General features: G+C 45.5%; 1 protein-coding gene across 1 annotated transcript in view; it reads right to left on the minus strand.

The window, feature by feature from the left end:
• Positions 1–399: 399 nt before the first annotated feature.
• Positions 400–21,489, minus strand: part of LOC144133721 (cytochrome P450 2J4-like) — a 443,483-nt gene continuing 422,393 nt past the window's right edge. Inside the window, exon 8 of the mRNA XM_077666855.1 lies at positions 400–575. Within this exon, the coding sequence (XP_077522981.1) occupies positions 400–575 (176 nt within the window). The remainder of the gene's footprint in view (positions 576–21,489) is intronic.

Here is a 21,489-nt window from a genome sequence, read left to right on the forward strand (position 1 = left end):
TGAGTTGTTAGTGCAGCATTTTTCAGTGCCCTGTGAGTTTTCTTCCCTATGGGGCTGTTCTTTTTTGCGCTGCAGCTGTGCCCCAGTCCTCATGCGCCAATTTTTCCGATAGCTTCTTTTTTCTTGCCTCCTGTTTGTTTCTTAGGTCTTTGGCAATATTTTGTTACTGGATTCAATACATGTTGGCTTCTCAGCGGGGTGCGTTGAAGTAAACAGGGAAGAAAAATGTCGTTCTTTTTTGCTTCGTTAAAGTACGTCAGCTGGCGTCTACAACGTTCCGATTGAATTTAGAGTTCGGCGCGTGAACCCTATAGGAAACTTGAAGGTCAGTAACATAACACAACTTTATCAAGAAGTGTTCTGTTTTATTTGTGCTAATGCAGTGACATCAGCACGTTGTCAGCGGGGAACGAAACGTAGCTTGACCAATGGAACCTGCCCAGGAGTGATGCAGGGTTTGCTGATATCCGTGCTGCGACCTTCTTCGGGAGAGATTCGGAAACGCTGCAGCAGTGACGTCACGTACAGAAAAACCTCAGCGTTTGCCATGGCCTCGCCAGGACACATCCTCTTTCCTGACAGGAAGAAACGAAACGTCATTGAAAGTTTTCAGTGCGACAGAAATGTAGTATCGAGCACAATACTCAGTTCAGTGGGCGGAGCAATGTGTCGCCATCAGTTTTTTCTATTCGTTTTCGTCTATAAGTGACGCAAATTCAAGGCTACAATTACCATGCTTTCTTATTTATTAAAACACTTGCGCTCGGTCTGCTTCAGTTGTTACACATCATCGTCGTGTCAAGAAGTTTCGCTTGTACAACTCACTGACTAATGTTGTGAATTATTCCTATCTACAACTTATAAATCTTCCCAAATTTTCACCTACTGATTCAGCAAGCTGAAAGGCCAGTAAAACAAGTCAAACCATTACAGGTTGACACCATCATCATCACCATCAGCTCGACTACGCCCACTCCAGGACAAAGTCCTCTCCCATATATCTCCAAATAACTCTGTACTGTGCCATCTGCGGACACCGTATCTAAGCAAACTTCTTAATCTCATCCGCCCAACCTAACTTTCTCTCGCCCACAGCTACGCTTCCCTTCCTTTGGAATCTAGTCTGTTACCCTTACAGAGCACCGGTTATCTTGCCTTCGTATTGCATACATGTCAAAGCCCCTTTCTACCTCCTGATTTTGACTAGGATGTCGACATGAATTTCAGTTCATTCGCGACAACATCGCTTTCAGAAGGAAATGCTTCTCGGCTTGTTGCTTGACTATTTCAGAAGCAAGAGTAGCGACGCTAACCGAAGACAAGGATGCAGAGAAGTGGAGAGAAATGCGGGATAATTTTGTGCAGTGCTCTAACAGCTTTCGCTCGTGTGGCACGCTAAACAATGATTAATATTTCTGAGACACAACAAAACACTTTCGATAATCACAGGCACGTGTAACTGTAATATGGTGTCATTTTTTCTCTTATTTTCCTCGCGTTTTCTAATGGCTGTTGGCATAGGGCCATAGCCTAAATGGCAAAGTATACGCGGAGAAGCCACAAGCTGTCGCCCTCCTCCCAGACTACGTTCGCTCCCTTCAATGCGGGACCGCTGGTATGTGACTAATAGAATAGTTTTTCCTAATCTCACGTCAACTTCTATTCAGTTTAGCGTGAAACATTAATGAAGCAGGTTAGGGAACCATTCAAGGTTTGCATATATTAGCTGTCTGTGAACCTTTATCGACGCACCACACCCAAAAAAATCCCCCCAGGATCTGTTGGGCACCTCACACCTCTTTCTCTATTTTTTTCACTTCCACCATCCTTGCTTCTATTACGGTGCGATTTGGGTGCCCACTGAGTTATGGAGCAATTACTGCGCAATTTTATTTAATAAAACACCAACCAAACAAAATATTTACTTGAAACGTGCGTTCCTTCCACTTCTTGATAGTGCTCGGCGAAAGCCAATGAGGTTGGGAGGGAACTAGTGGGTGATTCGAATACCGGAAGTCAAGCAGGTAAGCACCAAGTGCTCCATGAGCCTGCCCGTCAAGGTGTTGAGGGAAATAGAACGGAGGTTATTGATGTTGGAGGGTTTTTTGGGTTTTAGTATGAATGACACTTGGGACGATATGATTGACACCAGGGAGGAGCACGAAACAATTTATGAGTGCAAATGTTTCATATATTTTAAGATTTCGCTTTAACAATCAATATATCACCAGACGTCACTTCAACAGGCATGCATTTTTGGCTATTAAAGTCTTAACTGCGGTCTTAATTCCTCCATGTCAGCGATGTAAAAACTTTAAAAGAAAGATATCGCTGGCGCACAAGACCATTAGCTTCGACATTTCAATAACAGTGCCGTAAAAGTCTCCAAGCGAACAAATAAACCTGCAAAGAGAACGGGACGAAAGGCACACATAAGCACTGACAGAGCGTGCTACTTAACTGCATTTCTTCTGCCCTGGGCTCTTCTGTACTTAACAAGGAAATAGCGGCACTCTTCTGTGCGAACCTGATTGCCTTGTCAACATTCCAGTTCAAAGCTTTCACTATTGCAAAATATTTTCCAAGGATGTTAAACCTGTATTATCTATCCAAGCAAACGTGGCACTTTGACCGTTTTGTCATTGAAGTCAGCGCTCTTTTTTTCAAGGATGATGTAGAAGAGCACGCCAAAATAAGCGAAAACATTGCCTTACACCGTACAGCCTTTTCGGTTGTTACAAAGCAGTTTGCTGCAAAAGGCCGCCCTTTTCTTTCCGAATGAAGCTACTTCAAAATACGCATCCTTCGTTGTCAGCGAAACTCTTCAACTTTATACCACATATCACACTCTGTAGCGACCTGCGCAGCGCTCACGGCACGCGCATAGAAGACGCCCGTGCCACACTCCTCATTCATCTCAGAAAGATTTCGGAGGTGCCGCGGTGCATCCACGGCTTATCAACGTGTATTTGTTGCCAAGGCTTGCTTCTGCCACAAGAAAATGTGGCCGTGGTCCTCCTGCCTTAGCAAGTCACATTTCTAATGACCGGAAGAATGTAACATTCCCCCGGCCAGGCACTACGATGGCCTTCACGATGTAACCACAGCATTTCAATATCCAGCAATTCTAGACAAAAGCACTTTTGAGCAGGAAACCGTTCATGAACCCAATTTTTTTATACAGCGCAAGATCTCACTATAACAGTCAATATATTCACAGGTCACCAGACAGCAGTTTTTTATTTTTTTTTCTATTCACGTTGTTGCTGATGTCAAAAGGGTCCGCTACTGGTTTCCTATGCGATCGCTGGAAACGCTTTAAAATAAATATTTTGCGACATATCTGAACCATGAACCATTACCTTCAACGTTTCTATACGAGTGCCTCACAATTTTCCAATTTTCAAAATGTTTGCCTGAGAATGCTGTATTTGATCGGCGCCTGGTTCCGACGCTTCGAGACTGCACTCATGCCACCCCTGGGCCAACAGCCCTCCTGAAAGTCCGGCTGGAGCAGTTTATATGGCAATGGTGGGCATCGAAGCTTCTGTACGCATGAGATGCCGGTCGCTAGGGTTCCGAATTAATGTGCCAGTCCTTGCAGATGGCGCCTCATTACGATGATTTCTCCTCTGTCTTGTGGAACAGCAAACAAAGTAAACTGATAAGACAACCAACTCTTACGCACTGTAGGCAGTGTATAATAAATAGAAACTAGTACAGAATGAATAAACCAATTAACCCTCAGAGGGCAGGGTTTATTAGAGAGATGTGGGAAAGCACCTTGCCGCAGTGCACGTAGTAAGGCGTATGATGACGCTGATTACAGACACACACACACACACACACAAACACATATATATGTGTGCACGTGTGTGTTTTAGTGTATATATACATATATATATATATATATATATATATATATATATATATATATATATATATATATATATATATATATATACACGCTTGAAAAACAGCCCTATATATATATATATATATATATATATATATATAGAGCGCCACAAATTAACCTATATAAAAGTAATAAAGAAAAATTATCCTATGCACCTTGCTATAGGTGACTGTTGGCTTCCTTCAAAAGTATATATATATATATATATATATATATATATATATATATATATATATATATATATATATATATATATATATATATATATATATATATATATATATATATATATATATATATATATATATATATATATATATATACATATATACTGTTACGTTCTCCAGAGGCTAGTCAGACGCAAGGACGTCCAGGGCACAGAGCACAGATCTCAGGGAGCACCGGACAAAGCGCGCACCACCCAGGCACTTCCTCTACGTCGTCTGCCAGGCATTATTCATTGCATGGCCCTCAGGCCGGAAGAACGCCGCCACGGTTTGTTTGAGGGCACAACTGCGCTCGGCGATATGTAGGGTTTCACGCAAGAGACGTGGACTACGGCACATTGAAGATGGCGGGAGGTGGCGTCCTGGAAGGCGGGAACGACGTCGTAAGTGACGGCGGTGACCTGGCGCAGGACATGCTACGGGCCAACCTAATGAGACAGAAGTTTTCCTGAGAGGCCGACGCAGCGAGATGGAGACCAAAGCAAGATGAGAGAACCAGGAGAGAAAGAGACTATGCGATGACGGTGCTTGTGAAACTCTTGCTGAAAGGCCTGCCTGATAAGTGGTCGGGAGCGGACATGTTGATGGGCGTGAACGGCACGGCCAATTGCGTCGCGGGCTTAATCAGATGGCGGAGCAGCAGGAGTAGCCAGCACCGTGTCCAAGGAGAATTGGGGCTCGCGGCCGCATAAAAGGTAAAATAAAACGGGGAGTAGCCGGCAGTATCATGGCGGGAGGAGTTGTACGCGAACGTAACATTGGGGAGGGCGAGGTCCTAGTCTCGATGATCGGGGGAAACGTATATGGCGAACACATCGGTCAGAGTGCGGTTAGGCGTTCGGTCAAGCCTTTTGTTTGGGAGTGATAGGCGGTGGTGAGCTTGTGCTTAGTAGAGCAGGAACGAAGACTGTCGGCGAAATCCGTGGAGAGAAAGCAGCGGCCGCGATCGGTAAGAAATTGGCGGGCACATAATGTAAGCTGAGGTTGCACAGCAGAAAGTCCGCAGCATCGATAGCAGTATTGGTTGGAAGTGGCTGCGTGATCGCGTAACGTGTACCGTAGTCCATGGCAACTGCAACCCATCTGTTGCCGGAAGTTTATTCCGGAAACGGACCCAGAAGGCCCAAAGCGACGAAGTAGAGAGGTTCGCGGGACACATCAAAGGGTAGAAGCGTGCCAGCTGGGAGAGTGGCAGGGCCTTTCCAGCACGGGCACTCATCGCAGGCATCAAACTAGCGTAGTACGGAGCGGTAGAGACGGGGCCAAAAGAATCGACGACGCAGGCGGTCGTAGGTACGCGATACACCCAAGTCGCCACAAGTGGGGAGGTCATGCAGATCTTGGAGGATAGCAGAACGAAGGTGCTTGGGCACAACGAGTAGGAAGTCGGGGCCAGGCGGATTAAGGCTGCGGGGATATAGAGTTCAATGATGGAGAACAAAGCGCCGCATGGGGGGATCAGATGGAGTGGAGTGTAGCAGGTCGATAACTGAGCGCAACTCATTATTGCTGCGCTGGTCTTTGGTTCTTCGGTTGAAGGCAGAGATATAGAACAGGTTGGAGTCGCTGGCAGTGCCAAGAATGTCGGACTAGCCAGCAGGGCAACGAGAGAGGCAGTCAGCGTCTGTGTGCAACCTGCTAGACTTGTAGATCGCTGTATAATCGTACTCTTGCAGGCGCAATGCCCAACGACCAAGCCGGCCTGTAGGGTCTTTTCGAAGAAGAGAGCCAGCACAGCGCATGGTGGCAGGTTTTAACTGTAAAAGAGCGGCTGTATAGAGAGGGACAGCATTTCCCAACTGTCCAGACAAGGGCTAAGCACTCGCGTTCTGTAATGGAGTAATTTGGCTCCTAAGTAGAGAGGAGTCGGCTGGGGTAGGCGATGATACGGTCGTGACCGTATTGCTGCAGAGAGAGCACAGCGCCAATGCCGTAGCCACTGGCGTCGGTACGGACTTCGGGGGGGGGGGGGGGGGGGGGCGGGTTGCAACATCGAAATGCACCAACACTGGCGTGGTGGACAGCTTGAAGATGAAAGTGGAAAAGGAGCGTTCTTGGTTACGTCCGCAGATGAAGAGGGTGTCTTTCTTCAAAAGGTCGGTGAGGGGGCGAGATGTCGCCGAAGCCTTGAATGAAGCGACGGAAGTAGGAGCAGAACCCCAAGAATCTCCAGACGTCCTTCCAAGATCGGGGAAGGGGAAAGTCTTTCACGGCACGCATTTCATCCGGATCAGGGCGAACCCCCGTGAAATCAACGAAATGGCCCAAAATTGTGGTCTGACGTCGGGCAAAACGGCACTTCGAATAGTTAAGCTGGAGGCCGGCACGACGAAGCAGTGAAATAATCTGGGAAAGGTCAACGAGGCGGGCCTGAAATGTGGACGAAAATACAACCACGTCGTCTAAATAGCACAGGCCAAAGGGCGTCCATCATGCGCTCGAAAGCGGCTGGCGTGTTTCCTGAGCCAAGGCGCATCACTTTGAACTGATAAAGTCAATCAGGGGTAACAAGGCGGTCATCTCACTGTCGTCCTCATGTACAGAAATTTTTCACTAGACGGATCGCATATCTATTGAGGCGAAGAACTCGGCACCGCGCAGACAGTCAAGAGCGTAGTCAATACATGCAGGGGATACACGTCCTTCTTAATGGTCTTTTTAAGGTGTCGATAGTCAATGCAAAAGGCGCCTTGAGCGGTCTGTTTTTGTCAGAAGTACCACTGGAGAGTCCCAGCGACTGTGGGAGGGTTTGATGATGTTCTTAGATAGCATTTTTGCAACCTCGACGTGGATGACTTTGATCTCGGCACGGGAGACACGGTGAGAGCGGCGGCGGATAAGAGGGGCATCCCCGGTGTCAATGCGGTGCGTCATGGCGAGAGTTTGGCCCAGTACGGCGTTATTCAGCAGAAAAATGTCGGGAAAGAAGTGCAGAAGGTCACGAATCTGAAAATTTTGGTCTGGGTGGAGATCGGTAGGCATCATGGTTGTTAATGGTTCCGACGCATTCTCTTGTCATACGCGTATCTTGTCACACTTATTACTAGCGGGAGACTTCAGTTTGCCTGTCTTCCGATGACGTGATGGAAGTTGCGAGTAACGCAACTGATGGATGCTTAAACTAGGAAATGAAAAGTGTTATAGACTCCTTCGGATTAACCCAATATATCTTTGATCTCGAAGTTCTCTATAGCGCTACCAAAAACAAGGGCACAGGAAGAAGTACACAGGACGGGCGCTGACTCTAACATTAGTGAGGCTTCCACAACCTGTACTTATACACAACGAAGGACCAGAGCGCATGAGGGTGAAATATTTCTGGTATATTAGGGAGTGCAGCCTGCATGCTATTGTCTATTTAATAGTCTATATTCGCTGTCTCGGCGTGCAGCTGGTCTTCTCTGCGCCAAATAAATTAGCCAAGATGTGTCCCAAGGTCAGCAGCAACAGCCCTGACAGTTCTGGCTGCTGCATGAAGCACGCAAAGCCGTACGTGCAGTGTGCCACGGGTGTGGTATATGAAATCGCCCTTAAATGTGGCAAAATATGTGTCGAGCAGACCGGCCGCTGTGTGAACGAACGTGCCAGGGAACATGAACGTTCACGTAGCAACGCTTTCGAATCGTTTGAAAATCTACCCGCTCACTGCCGCTCGTGCAAAGATGACAACGACCAAAACTGTGAACCACGACTTTAGCGTATCAAAATTCGAAGTCGAAGTAAGCACGTGAATTGGCCGAAGCATTTTTTTATCAAACAAAAGGGTGACACGTGCGTCAGCACCACTTCAGTTTCCCTGCGAGACAGCATGCAGTCTGCGCTCCCTAATCTACCAGAAATATTTCACCCGCATGCGCTCTGGTCCTTCGTTGTGTATAAATGCACGTTGTGGAAGCCTCACTAATGTTAGTGGGTGTCAGCGCCCATCCTGTGTAATTCTTCATGTGTCCTTGTTTTTTGTAGCGCTATAGAGAACTTCGATAAAAATTGCTTCATCAACTAGCCCCACAACGTGTTTTGTTATATCATTAATCCCACTCGGGACACAAATATATTGGACCTGTTTTTATGTAAGTCGCCAAATATGATAAATTTTGTGAATATCATTCCGGGAATAAGTCCCCACCATGCTCTAGTCGCAAGTAATAAAACCAAAAGTATTAGACAAACAAACGACTAGAAAAGTGTACTTATATGATAATGGGGATTGTGCCTGCATGTAAAGGAAGCTTTTTGATTATTCAGGAGAGCACGTTGTTGGGCGAGTCGGTTTTACATACTTAAGAAAGGGAATTGCGCTAAAAAAGACACGGACGAGAAAAGACAAGGACGGGCGCAAACTCGCGACTGGTATTTCTGATTAGTGATACATTTCAGATTAGTGCAACGTTCGTAAATTACGGAATAAGTTTAAAAGAAAGCTAAAGGATCTTAGCAATATCTGCAGCCCCCGCATTCATCATAACAAACTTAAACAGCGTAAGAAGCCTTGGATGACTGCACGTATTTTAAGAATAGCTTAGAAACGAAAGGCGCATAGTTTTAAACTATCAGTGATCTAAAAGCGTTCGACACTGATAATTTGCATGCTGAAACCAGGGAATGCAAACAGAACATAAAGAAGCGAAGGGACGCTGGCTTGAAAAACTCGGTAACGAGATATAATCGAACATTTTGGAAGTACATGAAGGGTTATAGAGCAGATCCGGCTGGCATAAGTAAAAAAGTTTTTAAAAACGAGGCGGTATTAGGTGACGCTGAAAAGGCTGCATGTCTAAATAATTACTTGCGGTCAGCATATTTACCAAAACACAATTTTACTCCCTTACATCATATAGATTCAGTTCAGGCTACGGAACCAGTAGAGCAAAATGTCAGTGGAGTCAGGTCACTGCTAAACAAAATTAACGAAAGTAAAGCTACCGGACCTGATGGTATTTCTCCCTGAAATTTGAATCAGTGTGCCGAACCTATTTCTCTTTATCTTTATACGATTTACACCAAGTCACTTTTTGCGGTGCCCTTCCAGATGACTGGAAATCTGCTTACGTTGTTTTCACTCATAAAGAAGAATCAAAGAAAGGGGTTGCTAATTATAGGCCCATTTCACTTACATCCACACGGTGCAAAGTAATCGAACACACTTTATATAAAGAGATAATGACATTTTTACTGAATAACAACTTACTGGCTTCAGCGCAACTTGTGTTCCTTAAGGGTTTATCCTGTACGACGCAACTTATTGAATTTTTTCATGACTTTATCATGACCTTATCGTGAACGGCGAACAAATCGATTTTATTTTTCTGGACTTTCAGAAGACGTTTGACACTGTTTCGCACCCTTTTCTCTCGAGAAAACTTGCTGCACTAAATATAAACCACACAATATCTGCGTGCATTCAAAAGTACTGATCTTCCCTTCGACAGTGCGTTGTATAAATGGAAATTATGCAATGAGTTAGTATGCAATGCTACGCGAGAAAGAAACACAATAAAACGATTAGGACGAGAAACAGCAGGCGAAAAGACCAAGAAGAAAAGGGTTCAAGTGGGTGGGGAGAAATGATGGCTTAGCTGCAGAGTGGCAAGGTCCGGTCGCAGGGAGCGTCGGGCTGCGGTTGCTCGTCGCGGTTGCTCGTGCGGTTGCTCGTCGCGGGTTGCTCGTCGCGGTTGCTCGTCGCGTCTTCGGGGCAGCCGTCGCCTCGCTATACGCGTCAGACCGCCGCCTAGGCTCGGTTGCCGACCACTTCCCTGGCTGACCTCGCTCACGACCGCACGCACCGAAATCTTCAGACGAACTGTCCAGCTCGCGATTTTCCCGCCGCCGCGTTCTAGTGGGAAAGAAACAAACCAACACAAAAAAAGATTCTTCAGGTACCGCGTACAGAGGAAAAGCAGATTTTGAAAGGAGAAAAAAAAGAAGTGGTGAAAGAACAAGGCAAAGAGCCCTGATTCTAACAAGGGGTATCGGCAAAGGTCCAGATGGATGCCGGGGCATTCAATCCGCTTCTGCCTGTCCCCCTACGCGCAAGCGCTCTCTACCCACACGGCGATAGTAGGAAGTGTTAGTTTCTTGTACGTAGGAGTTTAACGTACGTAGAGCTCTTACGGGTGACCGGTGCGCATGCGCATAACGCAAAGGGTCTGCGCGAGTCTCGTGTACGTACGTGAGATTCGAATTTTTACGTTGCGGTCTTTGTGTTGCTTGCGTACGTATATTGCGTTGACAAGCATGGCGGCGCCCTGCCCACCCGCTTCGTCACTAATCCCTCAACGCGATATCCTGTTGTATACGCTTTCGATTTGCCCATTCTTACCCTCGCATAAAGTTTCTAGCGACAAATAGCTTTTTTTTTTAGATATAAAGGCGATTTCCCAGCTGTTAAGCCTAACGAAGCAGCGCTCCAACGCAGTTCAACTGGCTTGGCTTTCACTCGTCTTCTGTTAGAGTGGCTACAGCACTGTCTGCATCATGGCGCTAGGAAGAACGTGCGGAGTATGTCGCGTACAGAGTCGATCACACTTGTCTAGAGAGCTCGAGCGGTGGCCCTCGGTGGAAATAAAGCGAAATTCTGAAGTGCAGGCATTAACTTTCACTGTTAATAATTGCGTTGGAGAGTAGCCTAATAGACATGCGAACCGCGCTGGTACCAGTGCCTTATCCCCAGCAAAGCAGCTGCGATAAGATTTAATTTAATTTGCTCAACAGCACACCAATCAAGCGCTCTAGACAACCGTGATCGACTCTGCACGTGCAACTAAAAGGGTTTGAAGCGACATGCGCGTATGCTACGTGGACTTTCACGTTTACGTACGTGAACTCTGTACGTATGTGAAACTAAAACTCTCTTATACTAGAACGGGACGGAAAGGCCTTCCAGCGTCGCGATGAGTCAACCGTCCACACGCAGGGGGGGGGGGGGGGGCAAAGTCGTCGCCGCCGCGCCGCGACATGTTTCTGAAAAACAGCGGCGAATTGACTACCGCTGCCGCAAAACTCAAAGACGGACCGGGCACGCACGAAATTTAGGACACTGAGCCACCCATATACGTGAGTGCGGTCCCAATATTCAAAGTGCAGCATGAACAGTGTCAGTTGCTTGGAGGCTGGCGTTGATAAATTTGACTTCGTCGCTATCCCCGGTGTAGCAAGGCGCACACAAGGGAGCCGCTGACCCCACAGTGGAGAGGGAGGTCGTGCTGACCGGGTGAACTGTTTTGGGATGGAGGACTGTTGCACTGCTATTACCTTTGCAAATGCATATTGTTGTCTCTGGAGAGCAGTTCTTTAAAAGGGGCTAGGTGGTCGTACATTATTATTGGGTAGCGCTCAACTTCAGAACGGACGAAACAACTCGACCCGCAAGGACACCTTGAGTCTCAAGGTGATGGTGCTTGGCGCCACCACTGACCCTAGCTCCCATACTGAAGCTGTCATCCGCACCGTGGCGATAGGTTTTAAGGTGAAGGGTAGAAACCATGAACGGTGGCGGTCACGGCCATGGTCAAGCCCCGGCCGACGGGCTCCCCATCTGTATACCAGGCGGGGGGCTCCGGGACCTTCGTGTGTCTATAAGGGTGAAGCACAAGTGACAGAATAGGAACCCTTAATCCATACATGCCGCATTGATTCTCAATTTCCCCCCTAAAAAAAAAAAAACGATCCGAGCCGGAAACGGTACCGCACCGAAGTAATCGCAGTTCCAACCGCAAAATCTACTGAAAATTTCCCACAGTTTCTGATAGTCCACGCTGTTGAGCAAAACGCTCCAGTGGCAGCGCTATCAGTGTTTGTAATACAAAAGTGTCTAGTGGCTAACATAGGCGAGGAATATGAAGCCAAAAAGCTATCCTCAGGAGATCTTCTTGTACAAGTGAAATCCAAAAAGCAGAGTGATGCATTACTCAAACAAGAGAAACTTGCCGATTTGGACATTACTGTAACACCCCAAAGAAGCCTGAACAGCGTTCAGGGAGAAATTTCTGAGCGCTTGCTAATGACAGAGGATGAAAACGCGCTTCTCGAGAATTTGCGTGACCAAACCGTGACGTCCCTTCGCCGCATCACAATAAGGCGTAACGGAGAAGAAAAAACAACACCTCATATCGTTCTAACATTCGGAAGCACTCGTTTGCCCGAGTCTGTCCGAGTTGCATTCATCAGGTGCCCAGTGCGCCCGTACATTCCTAACCCTAGGAGATGTTTCAAATGCCAAAGGTATGGCCATGGCAGCAAGACATGCAGAGACAAGGAGACCTGTGGCAAATGTGCCGAAACCGAACATGAAACAGACAACTGCCAAGCAACTGAAACAAAATGTGTGAATTGCAAAGGTCCACACGCAGCCTACTCGCGAACCTGTGAAGTTTTCAAGAAAGAAAAACAAATCATCAATCTGAAAGTACGAGAAAATATATCTTACCCTGAGACAAGGAAAAAGTTTAAGGAAGAGACAGCCAGGTCATATGTTGCCGCCGTGCGCCGTGGGGCCGAGCGGCGTCTGGTGACAGTGAGCACTTAGTACACCATCGTTGATGTTTGCCTGCCCCGTCCCCCACTCGAACGGCACTCCGGTGTCGGCACCATTGACATTTCAGAGGTGCACCTGACGGCGGCCTCTGGCACAACCAAAGTTGGCGGGAGTGGTGATACACCAACCCAACTTCAGGCCACTGCCCAGGCAGGGCCATCCACATCTTTGACAGGTGCAGCCAAGGCTGCCCTGTCATCTCAAAAGAAAGGTTTGCTGGCCCCTGAGCCGGTAGGCCGCACGGCTTCCCCCAGTAGGGAGAAGCCACAAATCCGTACCCCCGCGGGTTCTCCGCGGAAAGCGATCGCCTCGCATGAGGCGATGGATATAAGCAGTAGCCCGCCTCCGCGGGCAGCGGCGGCGGAACTCCCTTGAACACAAAAAGGGAGCGAAAACTCCAATAACAGGCCCCACAAAACCGCGAGCATAGGTTTTTTAAATATATCACCAAAAGGTATTGGATATGGCGTTCCTAATTCACGGGAACTGTCGAGGCATACTAAAAAACTACAGTGACGTAACAGATATTCTTGCTTTATATTCCCCGGTTGTTTTGTGTCTCCAGGAAACAAACTATGGATCAAAACATAAAAATATTTTAAGTAAATATAAAGACTTTCGCCACGACCGAGAGCAACCAAATAGGCTCTCTGGAGGTACCGCCATAGTCGTTCAAAGGAACATGGCCGCTCATGAAGTGAAGCTTCAAACTACATTTGAAGCCGTTGCAGTATCTGTAGTACATTTTAAAACAATTACTGTATGTTCCGTATACCTCCAACCACACCTGACAGTAACACTCCATTACTTAGAAGACCTTTTAAAACAATTACCAGAGCCATATCTGTTAGTCGGCGATTTTAATGCTCAATCGAAATTGTGGGGAAGCGAACAAACGGACACTAGAGGCCGTATTTTAGAAGATTTTATTCTGTGCAATAAGATAAGCCTGCTCAACAGGGGCAAGCACACATATTGTTCTCCAGGCTCCGGAAAATGGAGCTGCATAGATTTGACTCTTACATCGCCTTCTGTTTTTACTGCTCTTAAATGGGATGTCTTGAAGAATGCGTGTGGTAGCGATCATCTGCCCGTTCTTATAAGCCTAACATCATCTCCGCAAATCGTTCCTACAAAACCACGACTTTGGAAATTTCATTTGGCCAACTGGACATTGTTTCAAGAAAATGCCAGCTTAGAAAAAATAGATCAAGATAACTTAAGTATGACCTTAATGAAATTATTACAAAGTGCATTATCTCCGCTGCGCGCCTGGCTATACGTCAATCTTCTGGAGTGGTGAAACAAAACCACAAAACCTGGTATACAAAAGAATGTAGACTAGCAAAAAAGAAACAGAACAAAGCATGGGGAAACTTTCGGAGGTACCCCACGCATGAAAGTCTCATGAACTTTAAAAAGGCAAGGGCAGAAGCTCGATATATCTGCCGTAATGCTGAAAAAACTTCTTGGCAAAGTTGCGTGACATCAATAAATAGCTCAACCACATTAAAAGAAATGTGTGAGAAGGTACGAAAGCTAGATAGTAAATACCCCCCATTCACACTTCCCCTTCGAACAGCTCCTGGTATACAGACAAACATCGAAGAACAGGCATACATTTTAGGTGAATATTTTTCGGTAGTTACCAGCTCATCACACTACACAGAATCATTTCTGTGTAGATACACAGCCGAGAAACAAAGACTCCCTACAAGTGGATATACAAACGAACCATATAATAATTTATTTACTGTTCAAGAAATCAGCACAGTTTCGACCGCTGACAAAGAGACAGCACCGGGCCCGGATGGAATACACTATCAAATGCTGTCCCACCTCTCCGAACCTGCCGTAGAGGCACTTTTAAGGAAAACGGAGTGCCTAAAGGAAGTGTCTTAAGCACGATCCTCTTTGTTGTTAAACTGAATTCTATTAGCAAAATAATTCCAAGGTCTGTTATGTATTCGATCTATGTCGATGATCTGCAGATAGCCTGCACGTCTTCATACATATCAAAGTGCGAAAGACAAGTGCAGTTAACAATAAATAAACTTTCAACATGGGCTGACCGAAATGGTTTCCGGTTCTCCTCACAGAAAACAGTGGCCTATCTTTTTTCTCTCAAACGTGGCCTACCGACAGATCCTATACTACACCTCTACGAAACCGAATTACCGATAAAAAGTGAACACAAGTTTCTGGGCATAACGTTTGACAAAAAACTGACCTTCTTGCCCCACATAAAGAACCTGAAGAAGAAGACTTCTCGATCAATAAATATCTTAAAAGTGCTTTCACATAAACGCTGGGGGTCTGATAGAACCTGCCTTTTGCACATCTACCGCAGCATAGTTCTCTCTTGCCTAGATTATGGGTTTATAGTGTACAACTCAGCTCGACCAATCTACCTTAACCAATTAGATGCAGTACATAATTCATGTTTGCGCCTTGCAAGTGGGGCATACAGGACATCACCAATAAACAGCCTATATGTCGAATGTAACGAACCAGCCCTCGCAGATAGAAGAGCCATGCTCACATGTGCATATGTCCTAAAAACCCGTTCACTACCAAAACATCTCTGCTACTCCATAGTTACGAAGTGCCCGTCTAAGCAGCTTTTTAGTAACAAACCGAATGCGACGAGACCCTGGGATGAACCGGTTTCTTAAAATGGCCCTGGGTCCACACTGGGCGTGAGGAGATTGATGCACAGACTCCAAAATGATTTTGAAGTGATTTATTTAAAGAATCTGGCTCGATGTCGCTTACGGGACAGAAGCTGGGCTCGTCGTCGCCGGTGTGGCACGGGCTCGATGAATGGCTGGTTGTCTGCAGCGGCCGGGCTGGGAGTTCCTCGTGGCTGTGCTGCCCTCGTTCTCGGCTGGTCGTTGGATGACCTGCCAGGCGTGGAGGCGCGTTGGCGAAGGTCGAACGTTAGCGACGGCTAGACCCCGGGCTCAGGTCAATGCGCAGCCCCAGTCTTCTGCCTCGCTCCGTCTCCGGCCCTCTCGTCCACTCGCCCCCGATTGCTCTCCCCCTTCCTCCCGTCGGCTTCCGCTTTTAAAGCCTTTGCTTCTTTCTTCAGCCGTGGCCGCGCCTTTGTCCACTCCCCCGTGGCTCTCGAGGGGTGCATAATGACGGGGACACTCAAGCGTCGTTCGACAGGGCCGTCGACGGTTACCATATATGGTCATGTTTCTCCGCCACAACCAAATATGGTCATGTCTCTCCGCTGCGACCCGACGCCAGGACGGCGCGGCCAACCGTCTCCAGGAAAAGTCACTGACCGGCTCGCCGTGGCACCGGTTTATGTGCACGAATCGTCACAACCCCTTATCCTCCGTTTTGAAGAAATTTGCCAGGAATTGGGTATTTTAGACACACTACCTGATGTCGCCCAGACACCGAAACCACTGCCACCTTGGTACACCTTTCCGGCCGTAGGGAAGTACATAATGACACAATTTCAGAAAAAGCAAACTCCACGTGAACACATACTACAAGAATTTTTGGCACTAGAGGAAAAGTACAAAGAATACACAGCATTTTATACAGACGGTTCTAAAACATCACTTTGCGTCGGAAGTGCTGTGGTGCTAGACAAATGGAAAAAGGTACTTCGGTTACCTCAGTGCTTGTTAATTTTCTCAGCTGAATGTTATGCCATTTCGGTGGCTGTATCAAAAATAGCCGAAAGAAACATTCAAGACAGCATTATCTGCACGGACTCGCTGAGTGCAATCACAGCACTGAAAGCCAGAAACGTAAGGGAACCTTTAATAGGAAATATAATACATTACATAATAACTGCTGAAACACAAGGACATGAAATTAAGCTCTGTTGGATACCAAGCCATCTCGGAATTAGTGCCAACGAGAGAGCTTGAAAAGAATTTCACCCTTATAAAGCGTCGTGCTACTACGGCAAAACAAAAGATAGCCGACTTCTGCAAGGATGTTGGGAATGATACTTTGTGTACGCGAGTCACTAAGTCTAAAGGTAATGCTTTGAATGTTTTCTTTAGTGCTAAGACGCACAAACCTGGCGTCCCTTTCCGCACTATTGTAAGTGAAAAAGGCTCTTGGCAGTTACATGTTAGCCAGTTTCTGCAAAAATCTTTAAAACAACTTACTGTTCACGATCCGTTCCTTGTCAAAAATTCTGGAGATGTAGTTAATTTTCTTAAGAACGACCGCAACATCGGCTTTGCTTTCTCTGTCGATGTAGAGGATCTGTTTTATTCTATACCTCACCAAGAGTTGTTCGCTTCTTTGAGACAATGCATTGACAAGAGTGGTGTTGTCCCTTTCCAAAATTCGGCTGGCATGTCTGTTGACAATTTTTTTACTCTTTTAGAATTTTACATTAAAGGTACATTTATCGTTTTTAACAATCACCTCTATTTACAGACGAAAAGCATTTGCATTGGATCTTGCGTTGCACCCATTTTAAGTGACATTTTTTTAGCCAGCATTGACCAGGTTTTAAGCACAGTTTTTAACTCGGACGAGGTCATCAAAGTGTACCGATATGTTGATGATTTTTTAATATTTTTGGACAAGCAGAACTCTTTACACTACTGCGCTATTGTTAACAAGATTTTAGATGCTTTTAGGAAGTATGGAAAGGGACTAACATTTACTTTCGAGACACCGGATAACGACGAACTTCAGTTTCTAGATATTCGAGTGAAGTTGGGCAGAGGTCATACTTGTTGGATGTACGCCCCTCGTGTTCAGAAGCAACTCTTGCCTTACGACTCTACTCATTCGAAGGTCATAAAAAGAGGCATAGTTAGTTTGTGTCTGGATTCGGCGCTTGAGAAATCATGCGTCCATGAGATGCAGTCTAGCTTTCAGAACCAATTGGCTAGAATTTTGTCAGCGGGCTACCCCTTGTCGGTCGTGACTTCTGTTGCAGAAGCTTGCCTGAAAAAAGTGAAGGCACGCACAGCGAACTCCAAGAAGAAAGAAAGGAACATGAACCTGCGACCGGAAGTTGCCCCCTACCTACACAAGGTGTCGCATAACATGAAGAAGGTAGCGAACAGGTATGGGGTGCCGCTCGTTTTTTCGGCGCCGGTGAAGCTGTCAAAGTTGTGCCCTCGTATTTCCGGAAGCGAAACAAGGAGAAGCGGGTGTGGAAAAAAGCACACTACGCCCTATGTGCAATGCGCTTCTGAGGTGGTATACGAGCTGCCACACTCATGTGGAAAAGTGTACATCGGTCAAACGGGGCGATGTATTAACGACCGGCTAGGGGAGCACCAAAGGAATTTAAAGAACAAAGAGAATGTGCACTTGGTTAGGCACTGCCAGTCATGCGTGACATGTTCGCCACGTTTCGATAGTGTTCGAATCCTAGGCAGAAGCAAATATAAAACGGCACGTGAACTCCTGGAGGCCTTTCACATAAAGGAAAAAGCAGATTGCTGCATTAGTGATGCATCCGTTTTTTTGTACGCTTCGGAATTCAACCTTTTCGCGGCAATACGATAAGATGTTATTTCGTGGCACGTGTTTGTTTTGGTTTTCTTTCTGTAGTGCGCAGATGCGTGAGCCATTTTAAGCTTGAATTCTTTTCGCAGTAAACCAGTTGTGAGTGCAGCGTTCGTCCGTGTTTTTTGCGTGTTCCTTCTCTGTGGGTGTGTGCTTCTTCGCTGCAATATGAATCAAGAGAGAGCTGACACGTGCGCAGCTCAAGCTCACCATAAGGAAGTCCAGACTGTAAATATACCCTATGCAGATTGCAGGAAGTTAGAAAAAAATAAACTTACAGAAAAATGGCAGTGTGCATGGAATAGTGAAGAAAATAACAAACTACATTTAGTAAAACCTATTCTGGGAGAATGGAGATTACGCAGGCATCAGGAACGTTTTATAGAAATAATTTTATGCCGCCTGCGCATCGGACACACACACCTGACACACAACTTTCTACTGACAAAACAAGACAAACCCTTATGTGAGAAATGTGGAGATGAGCTGACAATTAATCACATTTTATTCTCGTGCTCACAACTTGCACGGCTAAGAAAAAAGTATTTTACTGTTTTTTTATTTTTTATTTTATTTCGAAGATACTGCCAGCCTTATTTGAGGCCTTAGGCAGGAGTGGGAAATAAGATAGAAACAAACATAACACAGCATAAAAATCACTGCAAAACATTTTTAGCACAGTTCTCGCATAAAAAAGTAAAAAGAAATGTAGGCACATGAATGCTAATTTTAGACCATCGCTGTGATAGGAAAAATCACAACAAATAAATAAGACAGGTTATACTTCATCTGTTTCCAATAAAAAATTTACATACCTATGTTTTTCTTTAGCGCGCTGCAGAATGACTCGGCGGATCGACTGTCCACTGTGTTTGGAGGCAGCAAGTTCCAATCTCGGACCGTTCGTGGGAAATATGAATTTTTGAAACCATCGGTTTTACTACAATATTCCTTTAATTTTTTTATTGATGCGATCGCGTTGGGCGTCTAGTGACTTGTTCAATGTACTTATTCTTTTCTACTCCTAGTTTGTCATGGTACAGTAAATACATGATCTTCAACCTTTCCCGATAGCGTCTGATTCGTAGTGGGTCTAAGCCAGCCTGTTTAACAAGTATGCTTGGTGAAGTGCGCCAGCTATAGGAACTGAATATAAATCTTACCGATTTTCTTTGGATGCTGTCCAACTTATTGATATTTTGCTGGGTCCATGGATCCCATACAATACAGCAATATTCAAGGATTGGTCTAATGTAGGTTTTATACGCTAGAAGTTTTATTTCTTGTGTTGACTGTCGCAAACATCTCCTCAGATATCCCAGTTTCTGCATGGACTTTTTTGTGATGTAGGTTACGTGTTCATTCTATCTGAGGTCGGATGTTAGAACTACACCTAAGTATTTGTAACTTAGTACAGAAGAGAGAACCTGTCCATTGATGCTGTATTTAAAGGGTAATGGTTGCCGTTTCCTGGTGACTGTCATTGCTACTGTTTTCTTTGTATTTATCTTCATTTGCCATGTCAAGCACCATGTTTCGATAGCGGTAACTGAAGAATTTAATACGGCCTGGTCCCTTGGGCTGTTAATTTCATTATAAAGTATGCAGTCGTCTGCAAACAACCTGATTTTCACCGGTATATTCGTTACTATGTCGTTAATAAAGATAAGAAAAAATAACGGGCCGAGAACAGATCTCTGTGGGATGCCGGAACGAACAAGTGCCGGCCTTGAACACATTCCATCAATGAACACGCTTTGTTTCCTTGATGAAAGATATGCCTCTATCCATTGTAGCAGTGACCCATTTTTTTAATATCGGTTTTAATTTTAGAAGCAACTTTTGGTGACACACGCGGTCAAATGCCTTTTCGATATCTAAGAAAATCATATCAACTTGGCCTTGCCTATCTAGAACTGCTGCGATGTCGTGAACAGTTTCGACTAGCTGCGTTGTAGTCGATAGCCCTTTACGGAACCCGTGCTGCCTATAATCTATGATGTTATTAATTTCGACAAACGTCATAATATGCTGGAAGATAATATGCTCGAATGTCTTAGCGCATGTGCAGAGTATTGAGATGGGCCTGTATGAAGTAATTAATGAGCGGTCTCCTGTTTTGGGTATTGGTGTAATCTTGGCATATTTCCAATCATTTGGTAACTCAGCTCGCTACAAGGATTTGCTAAATAGTAAACACAAGTATTTTGAACACCATTCGGCATACCTTACAAGGAAGGCGTTTGGTATGCCATCGATTCCCGGGGATTTTTTAGTGTCTAAGTTAAGCAATAATTTTTACGATGAACGCATTCCCTTCCACCCTAATTTACCTTTAGGAGATAATCCACTTGTAAGAACTTCATCTGTTTTTAATTTTCTGAAAGACGCGGCCATCTTAAACAAAATATGATATCAAATATCGCAGAACTATTAATTCTAAAATTTTTTACCTCGTGCTGTCGCGCATTTTATGATGCACCTCATCCATTTTCTCAGTCTGAGAAGAAGGCTGAGGTCAGCATTCGATTTGATGGGCTCCTCGGAGTCCTTGTCCGGACAAAGACTTTCGCTGACGAAAACCAAATTTTTGAAATAAATTATACTATGTGCTTGGCGCATGATAGCCTAAGTTGCTTATGCGCCATAAACCCCAGTACAAAACAATAGAAACAACTCAAGACATTGAGCGCAGACTAATAAATGAGTTTATTTTCGAAGGGTCTCATATTTATACATACCTAATCGTGGGCAACAAACGAAAACAGATAAAAAAGAAAAAAAACAGCCAAAGCCAAGGAATCATGACGCCATCCGGACGTGGCTCGACCATTTCGCACTCAGTTGTTAGTCTGCGCTCGGTGTCTCGTGTTGTTTCGTCCATTTTGTCCGTTATGAAGTTAAGTGCTCCCCTGTAATAATTAAAAATCTCTGTAGCAGCACAGACGCAAGGTGATGCTGTAGAATCCTTGAAATATGACGTATATGTATTCGCAAGGACTATAGGACAATATACGTCGAAATCGGGTGGTTTTTGGCGAGCGCAGTGCTTCCCAGTGTTGATGCGCTCCGAGGGAGAGCAAGGCATGTGCGAAGAGCCTGATCCTGGGCTGCCTGGAGGGCATGCAAATTAGTCTTGCACGTGTTTAAAAAAGCACGTGTTTTAAAAATCCCAGAAATATTGCTTTGTACAACTCCAGCGTTGACTGGACTGACGAGCACCTTGATTTTCCATCTAGAAATCGGAGTAAGTGAGCGATAGATGTTAGCTTTTTTTCCAGCAGGTTGCAATGCGCTCTGCGTGATAG

Source organism: Amblyomma americanum, chromosome 5, assembly GCF_052857255.1.
Source record: "Amblyomma americanum isolate KBUSLIRL-KWMA chromosome 5, ASM5285725v1, whole genome shotgun sequence".
Taxonomy (NCBI): domain Eukaryota; kingdom Metazoa; phylum Arthropoda; class Arachnida; order Ixodida; family Ixodidae; genus Amblyomma; species Amblyomma americanum.